At 39.8% G+C, this 22173-nt stretch overlaps 1 protein-coding gene and 1 long non-coding RNA gene across 2 annotated transcripts in view; both read right to left on the bottom strand.

Annotated features, from left to right (window-relative positions):
* ADAMTS5 (ADAM metallopeptidase with thrombospondin type 1 motif 5) overlaps nucleotides 1–21029 on the bottom strand; it is a 44677-nt gene extending 23648 nt beyond the window's left edge. Inside the window, exons 1-2 of the mRNA XM_053454567.1 lie at nucleotides 19977–21029; nucleotides 1622–1754 (exon numbers count right to left, since the gene is read on the bottom strand). Coding sequence (XP_053310542.1) covers nucleotides 1622–1754; nucleotides 19977–21029 — 1186 coding nt within the window. The remainder of the gene's footprint in view (nucleotides 1–1621; nucleotides 1755–19976) is intronic.
* Nucleotides 10323–10802, bottom strand: LOC128474720 (uncharacterized). Its single transcript, XR_008346394.1, has 2 exons — nucleotides 10707–10802; nucleotides 10323–10671 (listed from the first exon to the last, which is right to left on the bottom strand). It is a non-coding gene; the product is annotated as an uncharacterized LOC128474720 (long non-coding RNA).
* Nucleotides 21030–22173: the final 1144 nt, after the last annotated feature.

The raw sequence follows: 22173 nt of genomic DNA, 5'->3' as shown, positions 1-22173 counted from the left end.
GTTGCAGAATACATCAGAAGAAATGTGATTAATCAGTTTAAAAATCCAAACTCTACAACGCATGATTCTGCTGCTATTTAAAGAGGTTTGAACTGCTGAACCGAGATTCCAAAAGCAAACTCTCTTTTGATTTGGCAAGTGCTCATAAGTAGTTTTCAAGTTGGCAGTTTCAAAATCAGTTTCCTCGTGTTGTTTTTTCCTGCCAAGAACACGGAATAATATTTTCTTTTTTTTTTTTTTCTCCTTTAATTTTTTTTGTAGTAATATGATGCTCACTTTGAAAGCTAATGTTTTCACGTTCAATCAATGTTGGCGACCGTAATAATGTTCTAATGTATCAGATAACATATTAGTCAAAACATACATGTTATCTAAATGAATGTATACATAATATTATGCAAAATTTATATTACTATGTAATAAATGTACTTCAAGTGAGTCATGCAGCATGGGCTTCATGGGTTAGATGAGAGGATTTGGACCGAGGTGCATAGCAGCTGGGTTGGGATTTTTCATTATGTACCCAAATGGGCTGAGATGAAACACTTTATCTCATTGATTTAATTATATATTATAAAGATCCAGCCTACCATAATGTTTGGGCTGGTTCTGCATGATTCTTACTCGCGTCTTCATAAAAGCCTCCCTATGCATGTATACAGTTATGCATCAAGCAAGGCCAACTCTGCCCTTCTTACAGAATGAAAATGCATGCTTTTTACGCATTGTTATTGTGGCAAGATGAACTTATTACTCATGGTTTAGTGAATAAGCCCCATTATGTATCTTTTCGTCATTTGAAAAGAAATCATACACATCCTGAATCACTGATGTACGCAGGTCTGTGCAGAGGTTGTCAAATTGCGACTTGTAGCATCTTCTACTGTGAATATTTTACTTCTTCCGTATTAACCCCTTAATGACAAAGCCCGTACGTGTACGGGCACAAAATACATTGTTTTCAATGGGTTTAGGGACCGCCCATTGTCCAGAGGTCAGCATGCCTAGGGTTTTTTCAAAGCATAAGTAATTTTTACCAAATATCTTTCTAACTTTCCTGGTGTGAACTCATCAGAATGGACAGAGTTCTATCCTGGATTATTTTGCAATGTAAACCTCAGTAAGACTCAACACATGAACTTGCTTTATGGACTTTCGGCAAGCCTACTTTATAAGTTAAGACATGAGGTTTGTGAACTCAGACCCGAGTACAAATGGTTGCACTTCCAGTGAAATGTCACATAATTTCCGAAGATCATATGAGACATTTGAAAAGTTAGGCTAGCCGCTCATCTTATTTCACATATGTTGGTATAAACGATTTTATTTAATGACAAGATGAGGTTTATACCTAATGGTACAGGTATAGTATTTCCCTTTACTTAATGATAATAATATAGAAGGCTTACCCTCCAATTTCCATGCCCCTCATAGAGTCCCGTGCACTATTCAGTGGCTCTCCCCATGTAATGTTAGAAAACCCCATATGTATACACTTTAATCCCCTTGTTAATATACGAAACTGCCTCAACCTGGAAGTCATTGAAGAGTATTTTGGTTACTAATGCAGCTGTTTAAAGTGTTTGATTTGGCTAGAGAACAGAAAAAAAGCGCAACATACCAATTTCGTGAGCGACAGTGAAAGCTGCATGGAGGCCGTCATCCTCAATTACTGCACAGCTGCGTTCGGGAGAGCATATGGTTCCAACGTCTGCCATTCCCAGGGTATCACATGAATGATTCCCGCATAAATCCTGTCCAAGAAGGAAAAAAATAAGTAATTCCAATATTATTATTTTTTTACTCTAACAGTGGGTAATAACATGTTGTCAGCCACTTACACAGAGAAAACCTTTGGCTCATACTCGAGCTGGTAGTTTGGCAAGACTAGAAAGACTTACAAACATCACCTGACCAAACTAACTTCCTTCCCTGTGATGGTATGGATCTGGTTCCTTGTTCTACTCGAGTTCTAAGCAAACAATGAAGACTACTTCGTTCTGCAGAACGGCCCCACCTGAGATGAGCCCTCCATCGGTACTAGTCAATAATATAGTGCTGAAATGTTCTGCTAGTAATTGAAATAATGACAATGGATTGGTATAATAAACCCTTTTATACACCTCAGATATAACAAAGAATGACTATAAAGACAATTTAAGATATTTAATTTCGCACAAATTGTTTCAGTCCAGAGCAGAGAAAGTCCCATGTACACAACTTCACTTTCTTCTAACTTTTTCATGATCTGCTTTAAGCTCCAAGTGCAAATATATATAAAAAATACTCGCAGCAGCATATAATAGCAAATAGACCAATGTCTGGGGATGGAAAAGTTTAGATATTTGTTTGCAACGTTTTGAAGTCTTAAGAAGGAACAGCTTAACTTTATTTTCAACTTTTTTCAGTGTTCACATAGAATCGGACAGAAGCTAAGAGCCATTTGGCCATCTCATAAGCCATGTACCGCAATGAAAGAGCGCTCGGGACATTTAAGGTTTAATCAATACTGGTCTTTTAGTCTCATCTATACTATTGATATTCCGGTTTTAAAATCACTTAAATACAATTAATTGATTTTCTGACAGTAGCTGCAGAGACCAATATTTCCACCTGTACGACGGCCAAACAACAAACCATAACCTTTTCGTATTAATATTGAAAGACGCAATGTATACAAAATGCTTAAAATACTTGTTTATTATTTAAAGCAGTCGTCCACAAGAGAGTTTGTGGTTTCAAATGACCGACTTCGCTATGCATTACGATTTGACTTCTTCTACGTGCTCAGTGAATGCATAATTAATGAAAACAATTTGAAAGTCACCTCCTTGATATACCTGTGCATTATGGAGGGTCAGATCAGCCCTCCTAGCGGGATACGTTTTCCATGACTCTTCTTCAGATCCGAGGAAGAGATCTCTGAGGTCCCTGAGGAGCCTATGTGACTTTTCATCTATTTCTGTGTTGGCTCAATAAAAGGTATGACCTTAAACTGAAGTCTGCAACCCCCCCCCGCAATCCCCCCCCCCGCAATCCCCTACTTTAGTGAATAAACTCCAATAACATAACTTAAGTTCACAGCACAGGCTGCACATGATATCCGAATCATCAGATTTCTTTAGAATGGACGCCGTACACTGCAGTAGACAGAATGCTTGGATAAGTTTAGTCTTACTGGATTAGGTGTGCAGTCTTCACTGATATGATCTGGACAGCTATGTTCTCTGCAGAACAACACTAAGTATCTCTGCTCATCAAAAGAAGATCACAGGCTAGATTATTATATATATCATTACATTTTATAGAGGGCCATCTGATTTCTTAGCATTATACATTATAATACATTATAAATCTTTATAAATTGTAATAAATCATAATTCTAAATTATAATAAATTATAAATCCTTCATTTAGAATTTTTATTCATTTTTGTATTGCAGTCTATGGTACAACTGGTGTTCTATTACAAGGATAACTACCAGATTTCTCTGGTAATAGACTTCAGCAGGGCTGGATTGGGCATAATAAGCGCCCCTGGCATTTGAAGGTTCGGCAGCAGCCTCATGACGTGAATGCTGCCGACGGCTGGATTTGGCAGGCCACACATCGCATTGTATGCTCATATGACGTGCGTCTGGGCATAGCCAGCCGTTGGCCACACATTGCTGCACCTGATCTGCCGCTGCAGAGGGGGACTGTTGACCAGCGGTCCGCTGAGCATTGGCCCATTGAGAGCCTGGAATCCAACCACATATATATCATACAGAGGTTTCATACTCGTTGAAGGATCCTACATTTTATCTAATAATCACGATCACACCTTTTAACCAAATATAATCACCACATACCAAAAATAACTATTATCCAAGGAGAGCGCTAGTTAATCGCCAACAATATCTCATACAACTTAAAAGCATACTCTTGCCTCCATATGCGCATGAATACAGCTGGATGTAACCTCTAAATGGCTCTCATGAGAGTTCCAGGGGGTCGAATGAAACCCCCTTGTTAGCGGAATTGGGCTCCTATTGATTTCATCAGCCAAAACCAGCGAAAGTTGCAAACTTGGGCACTTTCAGAAAGTAAGTGCCATTTTGTTGATTTATTTTTTACAAAGTCATGAATGCATATTAAAGTACATATTAAGTACTTTAAAGTGCATTCTTGTTTGGTGAAGCAGTTTAGGATAGTAAAGCGTCCCTTGAAAACCGCTTTAATGATTGTAGGCCAATGTTTATTGTTGTAATATTATACATGTATGTCGGAGCCCTTTGAAATAATCTATGTGCATGGCCCAAGGCAATCAGTCAATTTTGTTTTTGACAAAACACAACTTAGTACAAAGAGTTATCTGCAGGAGAGCAATCTCCATTGTTCATCGGGGAATAAACTAATGTCTTCAAGACTGTTACACACACACACAATTGTCAGGTGTTCACTATCCATCACAGGGAGATCACGCACTCTTGGAAGTATCCGGTGGAATAAAAAAAAAGAATTCTCTTTTCTTTCAATCTTGTGATCTTCTAACAGAACATAAAAAATAAAAATGTCCTGATAAATGTGCGATCAGAAGGTTATCGAACATGCATGAGACCCACAAAGTGTATCAATCTGACATTGTAGAAAACACAAGAAGGTTCATGGCTTCTAGGAACTCATGAGAGATAAGCATTATGCAATTATTATCATAAACAGATGGGTATTCATTAACCTTTCAATGTCTGATGAGAGCGGTTAACTTTACATTGCACAACAACCCCAAAACACAAGCAGCATTTATCTAAAAAGTACTAAAGACTTCATAAAACTCCTCTAGATTGTAAGCTTGCGAGCCGGGCTCTCTCCACCAAATGTATCGGTTTGTCTTAGTCTGTCAATTCTTGCCTTGTCATATCCCTTGAATTTATGTATTGTATTAAGCGCTGCGTAAACTGTTGGCGCTATATAAATAAAAGATAATAATAATAAAACAAAGACAGTATTTTGTGCATACCCAGTGAATACATGGGTATTCACAAAACTCAATGAGATGGGATTCCCCAATATGTATGCCTTAGTTGTTTTTTGAATGGCGTTTACTGGGTATGCACATTATTCATTATTTTTTTGGTTTCCAGGTACTGACCAAACTTTAGCCCCTTCTGCCACATGGGTGGCTCATTAATGATGTCCAGAGAAGACTGTAAGTTGCTTGAGAGTCTCATTTGTGTTAACATACAGTGCAGTCCCACTGATTAAGCCCCTTGGTAAGCAATATAGCTATGAAATCTTACATAAGACTCAACAAACTTGGGGTACTTTGACATAGTGGCGGGCCAAGCAATATAAATATGGTCATATAGTGTGACGGAACCACCCAAAGCTTATTTAATCAATTTTCCAACCTGAGTATCCAACTGATTCCATGCAATAATAAACAACCCCCTCTTCCATCTTAATTCTTTACTCACCATTGTGTTATCCTCTAACAATTCCTAATTCTACTAAGACTACATCCTATGATTTTCTGATTTCTGCGAACTTCAATGATGTCAGAAGATTTCCTATGGATGCCTGTTGGGGGCTTTCGCTTAAAGAGGCATTAACATCTAACATGCCAGCATTTTTGCTTAATCCACAGTTCTTGTGCACATTATACACTTTGATAGATGACCATTGGAGACAGGAACGACACACAGAAAACAATGCTCTGTTAATGCCAGCCCCATTATGGAAAAGAATGATAATATTATACAATAAATTGCATATTTTACTTATTTTTTTAAACTTAAAAAGTTGCAAAAGCAGTAGTTTTCAAATAAATTGCACCCTACATGATACTAAAGAATGATAATAATTTTAGGTTGTATACTATAACCATAAATATATTTAAATATATATAGAGAGAGAGAGAGAGAGAGAGAAAGGGAATACAAAAAAACAATATGAAAGAAAGGAAGGAAGTTGTGGAAATTCACAGACTGAAGACCCATGAATATGCCTACATGTACTATCTATAGGAAGTGCTGTCCCGATATGGATAACATTACAGTTCAAAAGGTTACAGCTGAACAGACAGAACTAGGGACTGATTAACACATCACATACAGTGTATTTGTAATACATAGTGGGTGTTTGGATCTTGAAGTTGTATCATGACAATGAAGATTAGTCGCTATTCAAAGCTGTCTACAAAACAAACCTTTTTTAAGTAAAGAAGTATTTATCATGTTGGTTCCTGAGACATTGAAGGCTTAAAGGGACAGTTGTGCAGCTGCTCTCCTCCTCCTTGACCTTTTGTTTCTTGCCACTGATTGGTTGTTTGAAGTAACCAATCAGTGGCAGGTAAGTGCTCCCATTTTAATCAATAGGAGAGCTTTCTGTGCATACAAAAATGGATCCCCACCAATAGTGGCTGTAAGTGTATCACAGGCATGGAGATTAGTTTGGACAAACACATGACCTGCATGGCATTTAGCTGTGGGGTGGGGGAAGGGGTAAATGCATATGATGGGATTCTGCATAATCGCCTGATACACTTGCAAGAGACACCATGAAAACTTAAAAGGGACCACACAGCTATCAAGTGCATATGATAGCTGGACTGTCTTACAGTACATTTTAGCGTGTACATAGTATGACAAACACATGGAAAACTTACCCATGCACTCATGTTGGACTATGTGCAAATGTAACAAAAATGATTTGGACAAATTTTTCCTTTTGTTTTTGGTCCATTCGTTTTGCTTTCCCGCTTCATTTTGAGTGAAATTCGGAGAGCTTTTTCCATTTGTAAACAAAATTTGTTGTCACTCACCTCACTCATGATCTCTAACATTCTCTCGTGCTCTCTCACACACAAGTTCTCTCTCATGCTCTCATTCACTCTCTCTCCTGCTCTCGCATTGTCTCACTACCTTCGCCGCCGACCGCGTCCTTTCCCACAGCTCCGCTTCTTCTCTTGCCTCTTCTTGTTCTTCGTCTGCTTTTCTGTGAACCAGGCCTCCCGGCAGAGAAGGTAGAAAGACAGAGCGTGAGAGAGTGTGAATGAGAATGTGAGTAAGAGTGAGTGAGAGTGAGTGAAAAAACAATGAAGTGTGGTACGTTTTTGTTAGGGGTCCATTCTCATTTTGTGTTCATTTATACGAATTGATGAATATATATATCAATTGTTATTAGCAAGTAACAAGGACAACTAAGGTCACTTGGAGAACCTGCTTCTTTCCTCTGCCAAACCAAGCTTAGAGCACAACAAACAGTTCACATGGCCAGAATTTCCATCTGCAATGAGATAACATTAAAAGGACACATTTTCTGTAAGCAGATTGCCTTGAGAGGGTAAACGCGGCCAACACATTCCTCTTCAAAACTATGCAAATGGAAAATATATTATTGAAAAAATGATTTCTGGGGATTTGCCCTTGCTGCTTCTCCATAAAATAATAATAAAACATACAATTCAATTCTGGATAACACCACAGGTTAACATGCAATCCCATAGTGATAAATACAACCAAATTGTGACATACCCGATATACACATCCAATATACACCTGTTGATTTTTACATGAACCATAGAGAGATTTCATAACAGTACATCTGGCGTTTTACAGAGCCAAGGCTACACCAAGAAACCACAAAAGGAAAAACTAAAATACAAAAAAAACCTAAATGCAACCATTTTTTTTATTGTACATGTACAGAACTGTATAAATTTGACTTGATTTTTAGGAGTCCTGTCCAGTTGCAGATGATCCCTGTCCTACATAAGTACAAGTGGTAGAGGCTAATAGAGTGAGGGAATTTAAACATGCATGGGATAGACATAAAGCTATCCTAAATCTATGGTTCCTCTTACACAGAGGAGGGCTTGTGCCATTCTGCCCCGGGGCAAGACGAAGCTGGAGGCCCAATAATATAGTGTCTCAAAAACTGAAGATGATGATGGCAAGACTAACAAGGCTCTTCTCTGTATGGAAAATCCTGTGATGTCCAATGCATATTTGTTAAAATGAACTGCATAAGAAGAGCACAGAACTGATACCGTCAGGGTGTAAAATGCAGTCTAAAGCTCTTGTTACACTTGACACTCTGGTGGCCAAACATGGAACTGCAAGCAGACATGATTAGCAGGGACCCCCAACACAGCTTACAGAGGGCTCACGATTTGATGTGAAATCCTAGGACTCACAGCAGGCTCAGACGCTCAACCAGGTCATGTAGCTAGTAAAACGGAGTAAGGTTATAGATGAGTAAAAAGATGTTGGGCTTTATAAGGTCTTTGAACAAGATGTATTAAAAAGGTAAATCTGTCTAGTTTATAAGCCTATAAAAAGTATGCTTTTTCTGTAAGAACAGACCTCTGGGAATACAACAAAATTGGTAGCAGATTCCACTGGATAAAAAATGTACGATATGTGTTTTAATGAACATCTCAACAAAATCTGACCTTTTTCATCCTTACGTGTATATTTGTGCCCTTAGAAGAAGGTACATATAATTACTTATCAAAAAAAAACAAGCTTAAGCGACAGTTTTTAAGATGCCATTTTTCATAGGTATAACAAGGAAAAAATTTAATTCACTACATTCCCAGGTATGGTAATACGAAGGTGGCCATATGGCAAAATCCATCGTACATGCGTAGCACGGGTCTGGACAGTGCTGGATGCTGCATTATTTTGGTGGATACCCTATTTTCATTAAGTATTTGGTATTCAGTACTAATTTATTAAGTACCCCAGTCTGGAAATGGGCACGGAATATGCATGGAGAGGATAAAAATGGGTCTCTCTAGCAATTTTAAATCAACGATTCAGCAATAGCATGATAATAACAGGTGCAGGTGTTCATGAATCCTTGTGGCCGTACACAGTGGTATGATATGCCCACATGGAATTAATACTATCAGCAACAACAAAATGCTCTACAATTCATTCCTTATGTCATTTTGCTACTTTAACTGGCTTGGGTGTCATCAAGCCTAGGTCCTAAATGTCATGTTAGTTCCTGGTCATTTAGCGAGGAAGCAGAGCAATTGGTTCCTTCTACAGCCCTCATAGTTACATAGTTACATAGGCTGAAAAAAGACATGCGTCCATCAAGTTCAGCCTTTCCTATATCTGTTAATTTGTTGCTGTTGATCCAAAAGAAGGCAAAAAACCCCGGTTTCGCTCTTTCCAATTTTGCACTAACCAGGGAAAAAAATTCCTTCTTGACCCCAAAACGGCAGTCAGATTCCTTCTTGGATCAATAAGCTGTTTCCCCATAATTAAAGATTATATCCCCATATTATAGCCCTCATATTTTTTCTCCTTCTTCCTCTCACCAAGATTCTGTGTTTACACCCAGTTCTGCTAGCAATCCCCAAAACAAGGGCATATGCTAGGCAAGCCAACAGCTTGGACATAAACTCAGTAGCTGAGACTGTCTCTGAAAATTCAAGACTGTTGACACCTTTTACATACACGCAGGATGCGTTCAACACCTGTGTTATGGTCCTCCAAGGATAACAGGTTCCAGGCATTTACCTACTTTGGAACATTTGAAGGCAGGAGTCTTAAGTATATGGACACCAATGGAACCATAGTGTCGCCTACAACTTGGTCCGATGGATTAGATAAGAGTCACAATGAGTTTTCTGTTTAAATTATTAAACATATCCATAAACAACTCGGGGGGGGGAATAAATGAAAAACAATAAGGGTATAAATAACTAAAATACACAAGTTCAATAATTATAGCTAGAACTGCATGTTTGGACATTGCTGGTAGTTCTCCTACAATGATAGAAGAATGAAGTTTGACAACAGTACTCCTGTTTAACAAACATAACATTGGAGCGAGTCCATCAGCTATATCTTACTTGGATGGTTAGCTGGATTTAAGTGATTAGAACTCTATCTGCAGCAACCTAATTGGTGGTGCATTAATATACATGACTTTATAACAGTAACTCGTATTTGTGATAATCCACTTACTCAACACATCGCATGTTCATGCGCTTTCAAACGTATCACCTTGAGAATTTCAAGAATACTGCAACTTAGTGATAAGGAGAGCTTTGATTTGGGCAAGAAGAAAGAGCCTCATTTTAACAGCCACTTCACTGCAATGTCAGAATAGTTTCTTCGTTGCGCCCCTGGCATGCAAAATCTGATTTTACGCTTTTTCGGTCAGGGACTAATTGTGCCTGTAAAATTCTTTGTACACCATGTCAGTTGAAAAGAAGTTTAAAACATTATTACTAAGAACATTCTTGTTTTTCCAAGTCATGTCACTTCCCCAAAAGGATCTATAAAGTTGCAATGAAATAATTTTACATGGTAGGGAAGGATGTTATTTTTTGTTTTATTTTTAGGAATGTTTATGTCATTCTTTTTCTTTTTTTTCTGGGAAGGGATGTTTTCCACTTGTCTACAGTAATAGAAAAAAAATGTGCATATAATCAATTTGGGCCAGCTAGTCTGTCCATGTTCCTGATGTAAGACTCAGGTCTTAATCAGTCCTTGATTTTGTGTTATATTCAGGAGACATATGAATATCCCATACATATTTTAATTATCTTACTGTATTAGTCTCTACCAATTATTTGTCTAACAAGGACATAGGTATTATGGTCCAAAGGTCTTGAATAAAGCTTTTGTACCATCACATAAACATTTAAAACTCTAGTACTACAGTTCTACTTTAGTAGTGGATCCCAACCGCAGAGGCCATCACTGGTTTCACTAAGAACCCATACAATATGTTAGGTTCATAGTTCCCAGGAAAGTATATAAAATACCTGCTAGTGTGAACCTTACAAAACAGTCATTCACAACCCATCATGGTTTTTGTATGGCATAATTTGTTCTTAGAAAGCCATATTTTACATAAGATACATTATTAACATTATCTGGTCCACCTGTCATTGGTTTGGATCTAAATGTTATGAAAACATAGACCCTGTTCTACAATGACCTGGACATTTACCTTCCTGAATGATTGGGGGTGGTGGCAGATTGTCTGGGAGCTGTCTGTATCCCATGGTCTATAATATTCCAGGATATTGCTGCTTTTCAATAACTCCTTATCAATACCTTCCAAGAGGTTAAATGCCATAAAAAGATCACTTGTGGTAGGCATGACAGGGAGCAAGGTTGTATTGTATGAAGTAGTAGCAAAAGGATGTTGATGCTCCAGCATTTAAACAAAGGAGATGGAGAGAAGGTGTGCTTAAGGGGACATAAAATTACTCCAATTTAATGAATCTATTTTTCATGGTTTGCTCAGGGTAAGCATCATGTGACAGTTTATTTGTAGAAAACACAGATGAGATTTCCCTTTATTAAGAGAAAGTTATTCAATATATACCGTATATATATGGTACGTACAAACATCAAATGGCTCTCCTGCTTTTGCTAGAATTACCATTATATTCAGCCAGGAACCTAGGAGATATAGCTGAAACTGCTGGAGAGCTACTCCATGCATGTCTGATAACCGAATGAGAGAGCATGACCCTGTTAACCCCGCAACTCCCATCCACATGATAATCCTACAGCAAATAAGCGTATAAGTGCAGTCATGTCAATGAGATTAGTAGTCACTTTGTACATGATGAGATTCCATTCAAAAAAACCTGGCAAACATAAAGGATGTTTTTTTTTCTTCTCATTTTGGGTTCATGGAATGTGCAAATACATATCTGAGAGGGATGTGGTATGTGACACATCTACGTCTCATGAGCATTTCAAAAATATTTGGCCAAAAGTAAATCTCTAGCCATGGGCAGGTATCTGAGACCCTCCAAACATTGGCTTAAATTCAATGCATTTAGCCCGATAGGATATATATATAGGGTTATTTGTAAAATCTATAAATCTATAATCTATATTTAATCTCTTAAAATAGGCCGTTAAAGACGCCGAATAAGAGAAAGGCTTTGTCCACTTTTGATTTAAAATAATTCTGAAAGTCCTGGTAACCTTCTAGTGAATTTACAGGTCAACCAGTCTATTGAACTTTTTTTTCCAAGATAACTTGCTTTTTCATCACAAAATTGTCTTGTGTTTGATATGCTACTTTTCCTATACAGGATAAAATGAGAACTCACACATATTGCGCATGTTAATTCTTTCCACAATAAAGTAAATCACCAAGGTGACTGCGGATTAGGGACACTTAGATGTATTCGCAGATTGCAGAAGACTTGTAAAGGTATTACTTACATCACCAATTGACAGCTAATCAAAAGGCACAAGGATGCCAGACTTTGATTGAGACACATGAAAAAGTATAATACCATGGAAATGGTGTAAAACTATATCAAAATTCTAAGATGGGAAAGATAATATGTGTTGATAAAACTCAGAGCTCTTTCTGATCTGCTGCCAAATGGAGCGTTACCCCGTGTTGTAATTCGATCTACCTCTCGTATTACTTCACTATGACGGAGCCTATACTAATGCCCTTTAATTCCTTTTATTGGTTACTATGCCTTTCTTATTTACACTTTATCCTTGGTTAAATTAAAACATTACCCTCGAGGCAGAGAATTTTAGCTTTTATACCCCAAATCAGAAGAGCTGAAAAAACACAAGCATTTTTCTAGTAACGATGAGAAATAGATTCCAAGGAACGTTCTTTCTTAATGTCTTTTCACATTCTCTTAAAAGCAGATGCATGTGTTAAGTTTAGTGTTATGAAATAATAGAAGGTACGTAACTTTGTGTTTCAGAGGCAAGGGACAAGTGTATTTGAGGTCAAGCAAATGAAATCAACAGGAAATTGTCCTCAACTCAGCTGTTTCTTGTGTCCCAAAGTTCATGTCCTGACCCAAGTCCTGGACACATCAATGGGGACTCAGTGTGCGACAGACCTGGATTGTAGTGAGCAGCGTGGAAAAACAGTGGATTGTTAGTCCGTCCAGAGGCAATTACATCACAAGTTCAACCATGGTGCAGTTGGGTTGCATACAACCCAAGAAGGACCAACACAGTTAAAGTCACTCTCCAAAGAATTGAAGAGCCAAATCCAGACTTTATCTGTTCCCCCCACAAAGCCATGGAAATCAGACTACCAGTGACACAACATTAAAGGCTCTATCTCCTTAAACACTGCGGGAGCTTAAAACATAACCTGCAACCACTCTTACCCAGCCCTCGGCCACAAGGCCATCATCAGGCGGCCGGAAATCTCAAGGTGCCGCCTTGTCTTCCCCGTACTGGCCCCGAACCCTTGTAGGAAACAAGGTTCTTGTAGAAACAAATTCACAGAACTATTACAAGGGCAAAAATTAATTAGAGTCTCTCGCAGCAATAGTGAGATGTATTGTTTAAAACATGCTGCTACCATTCTACAGGCATGACACAAAATATTGAAAATGAATGATTAATTCACATACAGAAGGAACACAATTGCTTCATTATTTTTGATCACTGCTGTGAGCTCATAACAACAATGCAGCTACTACACTGGCTAATGCAATGTCCATCAACGCACAATATATGATAGAAAAACGCAGTCGTATTAAAATTGTACAATAATTCAAGAGAAGCAAATATAGCAACATATTAATAACAAGGTCCTTCCGAATGTTGCTGAATATGAATATAATGACACTGTCACATTGTATTGTAAATGAATACTCGATATCATTTACTGAAACAATATATTCTTCATTACTGTACAAGGTGTTTCCAGATACAATTATGATCTCTTCTTTCTTACCAGAAGCATAGCGTAGACTTTGATGACAGATTAGAGCAGGGGGTGAATCAAGATCAGGTGGGGCAACATTATTACAGGGGCTGGATGTCCAAACATGGCCAAGTATCCATCAGAGTACAAAGAGGTCTATGCACGTCATGATATACATAGATATAACGTTCATTCATGCACACACACAGGTATACAGCCACTTACAGTAAAAGGCACAAGGGCATGCATTCATACAGACATCGATGCACACTTATGGACTGATTCCATGCACCTTCCATCCTTACTAACTGTAAACGGAGTACAAAAGAAGCTTCTTACTGGCCCCTTGTGTTACATGAGAACATTTGAGAAGCTCCCTCTACCATTACTGACCATACATCAGAAACGGGGTCTGTCTGTGTCCCTACAAATCCATCCCTGTTGGGCTTGCTCTACTTCGTCGCTGGCCTGGCTGTTCTTTGATATGTTAGGCTGGTAATTTTAATAAGTAGCATAGGACGTGATAACAAACCAACTGCTCTCAGAATACCCCGAGAACTTGCTTAGTCATTTGATTTATACAGAATGCATTCACATAAACTATCGATATTGACCTAAACGACTCCCTTACACAGTGTAATTTTAGCATGCCTTGTGCATTGGTATAATGCTGTGCATATTTATGGGTTCTAACTGTTTGTATTGATTGGAATAGTTAATAAAAGCTCCTTTGTATATTTTACTTTATTCTTTTTTTTTTATGTCTACATGCAATTATATCGATTAACATAACCGGCATTCGGTCTTTAGATTATAACAGCTTTGTATGAAACCTGCATAACTTTGGTTGTAGTTATACTATGACTCTCATCATCCTCAGCTAGACTACATTTAGTAGTCATACCTGGGAACTCTCAGGTTTAAACACCGAGTCTCAGATTTTTTTGCCCCAGTCTCAGGGTAAGAGGGCAGACTCCCAATGGGTGCTTTTGCTCCCAGTATGTTATGGTTGTTATTCCTGCTTGAATGCAGGTGACTCAATTAAGTGTATCTTAAATAATGACAAGTCAAGGTTTCCATTGGTATTATAGCCATTTGGTTATACATTTGGGGAGTTGCATTTTCACGATGGGCTATAAAGGGTTAATAGTCCAAGAGTCTCAGGGTCAGCTCATTTAGAAAGTTCTCAGATATGTTAGTAGTGAATGGTGGAAGCTGCAGTCCAACCATCTTGAAATGAGGTGAGGGTGAGAAGGTGCGTGCAGGGCTATAGCAGTTGTATTACTCTCATTATCCTCAGCCAGGCTTTCAATCCAAAATGCACATAAGGTGGAGCAGCTTTCTTAGCTCTGGCTTGGAATCTTCCGCGTTTTGGTCCTTAAGGAATATTCCTGCATAACTTTGACATAATGTATGTGACATCATTAGCAACGGCCTCATATATGTACATAAGGCTGGGCTGCTTGGCGAGCCGCCAACATGACACCGCAGGGCATTGTGGGTAGTATTTCTGACAAAATGAAATGTTTTCCTGCCGGCCACCAAATCTACATTGGCCTGTGCTCGCTTAGCGCATACTTTCACTGCATTTCAGAATTACCGACTGCTTGCGAGAGGTACTACCCTGACAGATGAAATGTAAATATTATTCCGCTAACACATACACATGAAGTTCAAAGCAGCCTCAGCTAGTAAACAGAAATGGAAAAAGTACCTCGCATGTATGCCTCATACGGCATAAACAAGCCATTCCACGAGACAGGACTCCAGCGATCAAAGCCCGTCATAACACAGCAAGGTGGTAGCGCGGCGTCTTGTTGCTTAGCAACAAAGTTTATGCATTCCAAACACATTTGCAAAAGTTGGGCAGCGATATTGGGTTTCTCCTTTTATATTTCACACAAAAAAAACTGCAGAGATATTTAGAGGAATATGTCATTTTATTTTCCCTTAAAGAGACGCTCCTCCGTGATGCACGCTAATGCATATGATAGCTCAGAGGTCCCTTTACATTTTCATAGTCGGCCGCTAAGGTTTAAGGTGTTCTGAAGAATCCCCTCACCACTTAGTCAGCCGAGCGGATGTCCAACCTGCGGCCCTCCAGCTGCTGTAGGAGTACATCTCCCATAATGCTCTTTCAGCTAAGGGGCTGGCTGAGGAGTATGGGAGATGTAGTCCTGCAGCAGCTGAATGGCCGCAGGTTGGACACCCCTGCACAATATGGACAAAAGTATTGGGACATCTGAGCATTACACCAACAGTGACACTTGTATTCTAAATACATAGACATTCATATGTAGTTGTGCCCCCACCCCCACCCTTGCAGCTATAACAGCTTCCACTCTTCTGGGAAGGCTTTCCTCAAGATTTTGGAGATTTTTTGTTGGAATTTTGGCCCATTCATCCGGTAGAGCATTTGTGATGTCAGGCACTGATGTTGGATGAGAAGGCCTGGTTCTCAGTCTCCATTCCAGTTCATCCCAAAGGTGTTCGATGAAGTTGAGATCAGGGCTCTGTGCGGCCGGTCAAGTTCTTCCACACCAAACTCATCCAACCATGTCTTTGAGGACCTTGCATTGTGCACTGGGGCGCAGTCATACTGGGACAGAAAATGTCCTTCCCCAAACAGTTCCCACAAGTTGGAAGCATAGCCTTGTCCAAAATGTCTTGGTATGCTGAGGGGGACATATATGTCTGTATATATATTATATACATTCTTTGTTTGGGATTCCATCTGGAACAATGGAATTTCCATTTAAGGTTTCTTTTATTTTGGCTGCATGTATCTGGATACTTGGTGTTAATATTAAATGAAAGGTTATCCCAGGCAAACTATTTGGGGTATAAATATCACTTTTCATACATTATTATTTCAGATTCCACACATGTTGCCTCATTGTTATGACCCTACCTTCCATAGGAAACTGACCTCTCATGGGGTCCAGGAACTTGGATGCGATCTCTATGACATATGCTTCTACTTACGTTATTGTAGGCGAAGGCCAGTGTTCTATGCGGCGATAACAAAAGCAGATATTATAGTGAAAAGGTGATATAAACAGCGAGCTTGTATTGGCAGCAGATTTTCATCTATAAAACACGTGCCTTATGATAGATAAAACAGACCAGCAGATCTGCAAGAAATAGGTAAGAAATGTTTCTAAAAATATGTCCCTGCGGACAGAAATAGTGCCTTAATCGGATGAAATAAGGGAAGCGCGGCGGAGAAATCTCACCGTGAGCTATTAATAGCACTGGGGTTTTGCTTGGGTTGTAAAATGTCATCTTTGCTGTGGGAATCGGCGTCTAATGACTGCAGGAATTATGCACATGTGCAAGAAAAGCCAAACAGTGCCCACCGCCATCAGCATTTCCCGTTACGCGAGTCATGCCATCTGGAAGAGTGCTTTCCACCAAACATTCCAGAGACATTTTTTCCAAGTGTCTGATGTGGAAATGCATTTATACACCAAGAAACTGGCATGAAACCTCCGACATAAAAGGAATAACAAGAGGAAACGGATGCTGTTGAAAACTGACAGTTTTCGTCTAGTGCTGGTACATAGAAACATAGAAACACAGAATTTGACAGCAGAGAAGAGCCATTCGGAGGTCTAGTCTGACCATTTTTCCGATCTTAGATTCCGTATTCCTTTTATTTCTATTCCATGAATGTTCTAATTCCCTCACTGTAGTAGCCCTTACCACATCTGATGAGAGGCTGTTCCATTTATCTACCACCCTCTCAGGGTAAAACTTCCCTACAAACCTCTGACCCTCTAGATTTAGGCAAGAATAGTGTCTTGTTCTTCTGGTTGGGGATCACACCGTTCTTCACCGGATTATTATTATCTTTTATTTATATAGCATCAATGATTTACGCAGCACAATACATACGGTCATAGGGTATGACACAAATAGCATTGACAGAGCAAGACGAACTGGTCAGCGGTGTATTCTGGACCAAGGCACCAAGATGATCATGGAACCTGATCATCTTATCATCCCTGTAACGCCACTACTCAATGGGTCGGGTAAAAGGGAGATCACTGATCTCCCCAACCGACCCATTAACACTATGGACTCCTCTACAGTTTCCTTCCGCTTCCGCTCTGAGCTCTGGGATACAACATAATACCCCAATGCCCAGCTGTGTGGATGGGTAGCAGGTGGCACTGCCTTGGGCAGCGCCGGCTATAAATACCCCAGTTGAACCCATACATTAGCTAAAGAAGACACTGCTTACAAGCTACAATCTAGTGCATGATTTAGAATGTGAGCCACCATGGGTGATGCCGAGAGCTGCAACAGAACTTCTTGGCTTCTTGGGATGTGAATGGGAATAGCAGCAAACGCACATTGCATGAAATAAACCGATTCAGGCGATGAAGCCCTAATTTACTAAGCAAGGGGTTCTGCAGCTGCTTAAGTTATTTCTCCCCATAGCCTGAACAGTAGCTGACACACAGTCTATACCCTACAGTTCAGAAATATGCCAGTTGGTAGCTCTAAACCTGTCCATATATAAGTGTGCGGATTATGCTGTGAAACCTGTCAAAGATGGTTTAATTCTTGAAGCGCCTTAAGGATTAGCAGTGCATTGCCACAGGACACAGCCAGAATGTCTGGGCCAGCAAAAACACACCTGTTCTAAATCATGGATATCCTTAAAGACAGATCTGATCAGGCCCCTGGGTGCTCTAGGACTATAACTCTCATCATGCCCAGGCATCATCCCAGAAACGTAAGCCTTGCTGAATAATCGTCTTTGTAAAGGGTTAACACAACTTTGATGCAGATCTCTGGATACGTTTCTCATTCTCAAGTCCTACCCACCAACCACAACATTACCCACGCCTTTTCCTACGGCTCGGGGCGCCCTCTTAAATATAAAACAGCCATCCAAAAAAAAATAAAAAAAAATCAACCAGCTGAAGAAATTCTCCTGGGCCTTGTTTAAACTTTCAGCTGCAGCTCTGACATTTACAGCCCCTCCTCCACCCAACCTGCGCTACTCAGATATAAAATACTCACGGTGACCCCAGGCGATGTATGAGTTGCCAAAAATAAGCAAAGAAGCCGGACCATCTTAAACAATACAACATAAATATAGCACTATTTGTTTCGCATGAAACATCATCATTATTTTGCTTTGCTTTTTTTCTCCAAATATTTGAAGGTGCAGGGAATAATGTATAATGTTTATATATATATATATATATATATATATATATACAGTAATATTAATAATACAAATTATAATAATAATAAATAAATATATATGTATAACTAATAATAAAACATATATATTATATTTATTTATTATATATATATGTGTGTGTGTGTGTGTGTGTGTGTATAAGATATACATGGCATATCTTACATTATGTATTTTTTATTCTTTTCTTATGACAATACATGAACATTTCTCTATATAAGTGTGAAATAATAATGATAATAATAATAATAATAATAATAATAATAATAATAATAATAATAACTGAATTCCAGGACTGCAGTGGATCATCTTTTAACAGTTTTATTCCCTGGCCTATTACATAACTCTGCACTGAACTGACACATATTTCTTTGAAGAAAAGACTGGTAATAAAGATGATATGGCAGAGATCATCAGACACTCTCACAGTAACCAGTAGCCCAAGGCTCCTGATGTGGAAGGAATGTAGGTCTTAATTCCAAAGAGGAATGGTGTAAAGAAATACATCAGTTATATATATATATATATATATATATATATATATATATATATTTTTTATCATAGTTTTATCTCTGATATATTGTATCCCAATGCAGAATGCTGACTAGATAGGTATGTGATGAAAATAAAGAGACTGGCTGTCAGTGAAGAGAGACATCAGTGTGAAGAAGCTGTATAATGAAATCCTTGTCAGAGGCTACAATAAATATGTTTTGACAGCACATGAGAAAGATACTGTGGGATGTAACAAACAAAAAAGTTACTAATAACCCAAAAGTGTAAATGCTTTATGAAGCACAGTGGCTGAGATAAAGGATATGGGGATTAACCCTTTGGGTAACAGAAGAAGAGGGTGAGGGTATCATCTCCTGCTGAACCATCCATCATGGGTGAGTAAGGTTTAGCAACATTCAACAAACACACAATCAAAGTGTATTGGTTATAAAAAAAAAGTTTCAGAATGCATGGAGCAAAATGAATGGGGAATGCACGGTTCTTTAACCCTTTGGACACCACAGTTGGATTAAAATCCTCCTGGCACTCAATTGAATGCAGATAGCATGGCAGGTAATAGTAGAACATTGACCTACCTCCCTGGTGAAGAGGATAGCAGCATCATAATGATGATCATGCTCGTCATCCAGTTGGTTGTGTTGATGTTGCCACTTGCAGAAGTTCCTCAAGGTAGTAGCTGCGTTCTTGCTCACCTCAGGACCCTTCTCTTTGTCAGTCACCATCACCACCTTCACCACTGCCAAGCGGATGTGGTTTTCAATACTTGGATGGCTGTAATGCTTGGAAGCGATAGATGCCAAAGTCAACAGATAATAGTGGAGTTCCTTTCCGTACTTCTTGGCCATGGACTCATCAGCTACCAAGAGGAGTTCCACATATCTTGACTTAGATATGGATCTCCTCTGGCGTGTCTTCAATGTGGTTTTCTGCAAAAATGTTTCCTGAAGGTTGGGTTCTGTGGGTGAGGATGTCTGGTTGGTTTTCTGTGAGTTCTCTTGGGTTTTCTGGTCTTTTCTGTGATGCTTGTTGGATCCTTTTCCATGCTTGTGGGTTTTTCTGCCAAAGCCATGCGTCTCACAGTTGGATCTGGAAGGTAAAGTCTCAAAACTGAAGCGGTCCTTAATAAACACATGAAGAACCCTTTCAGATCCATCTCTGTACACCTGCCCTGCCCATGCCTTCCCCTTGATTAGAGGTTTAATGGTATAATGTGCGTGTTTTACTGCAAAATAACCATCCAGTCCCCCACACAGGTGAAACACAGCCAGGGACTGGGGGCTGGAGTCCACTGTCCCCCTGTAGAAACAATGCTTATGCAGGCGATGCTGAGGATGCAGACGTCCCAGGTACCTGGTGCTGAAGTGGGGGGAGAGGAGCATATCATCTCTTTCCAAGTCCAGGATGAACTTCTTTCCATCTGCATAGAGAATATACCCCACTTTCCCACCCCCGGCATAGATCTGGTCAATATTCTGCACTATGCCACTTCTTCTCTGGTGCTCCCCACCATGGTGATGCTTATCATGGGCAGGTGGATCTCCAAGCGTGGAATCTGCAGTCCGGTTATTGAGCAGAGAAGCTGCAACTTGAAACACAACGGCCACCAGCACCAAGCCGGACAGCAGCATTATCTGCCTGCAAACTGGACAGCAGCAAGAAATCAAACTGGTCTGGGATGAGAAGCAGGAACCGGTATAAACTTTTTTCCTCCTTCTTTTCAGACAGCAGCTTTTAGATGACTTTTTTTCTTCTCCAACATCAGACGCGGAATCTCCAGCCGGTAATAAACACGGGATTACACACAAGGATCACACAGCTGTTGGGGTGAGTTAACCCCTTCGTCCTCCTCTTTGCGATCCGGTTGGAATCCTCTCTTCGCCTTATCCGGGAGAGAAGGGCAGAGCGGATTGCGTCCAGGCGCAGGAGCAGAGATCTGTCTCGGAGAGTCCGGGCTCCGGACTGAAGTCGCACCAAAGACGGTTTGTAGTTTTCTCCCTTTGCCGGTGGATGTGAACAAGCAGAGACGAGAGGGAGAGATGTGCAGATGAGGAGGTGGAACAATGCATTTATACCGGAATGCCATTTTCAATGAGAGAGGCTGCCTCCTAAAGGGGAAGCAGCGCCACCCCCACTAGGAAAGTCTTACTTGTTTGGCGAAAAGGAAAGCGGATTTTCTTCTCATTCTTTGCCAGTAACCGGCAGCATCCCGCTATTTCACAAGTGTCCTGACTAACAGCTGACTCTCACCGAGCCCGTCATAGGCTTTACATGTCTTGTCCTGGGTGATGTTTACAGGGCACTGGGTTTCCTAAGACTCCCCGGCCCGGTACATTGTGTAACTGGCACCTGGCACGCTACTGGAGCTGGAGTACCACTCTGAGTATCCTCAACCAAAGCTCTTCTTTTTTTGGGGGTTGGCCATTTTGGGACTGCAACTCCCATCATGCACAGCCAGCATGGGGCTATCTGTGATACACTGGAGTTAGAATCTCACTCACCACCAGTTTTTGTGCAATACATCCCCTTTCAGTATTTGACTGGCTGAGCTTAGTGTGAGTTGTAATCCCCACACATATATATTATATATATATAAGTCATGGGACAGGAAATGCAAGGCTTTTGGGCTGAACCCAAAGAATCTTTCACCCATAGATCTGCAGTTAGTTGGGGTGTATAAAATGTGCTGTGTGGCTGAAGGCACCTCCTGCATTTTTTAGGCATGTTCTCTAATGCTTTGGTATTCCTGCAGAGCAAGCTGCCAGATGACAGATA

Source organism: Spea bombifrons, chromosome 2, assembly GCF_027358695.1.
Source record: "Spea bombifrons isolate aSpeBom1 chromosome 2, aSpeBom1.2.pri, whole genome shotgun sequence".
NCBI classification, from domain to species: domain Eukaryota; kingdom Metazoa; phylum Chordata; class Amphibia; order Anura; family Pelobatidae; genus Spea; species Spea bombifrons.
Note: the sequence above shows the minus strand (reverse complement) of the source record. Positions and strands in the feature narration are given on the sequence as shown.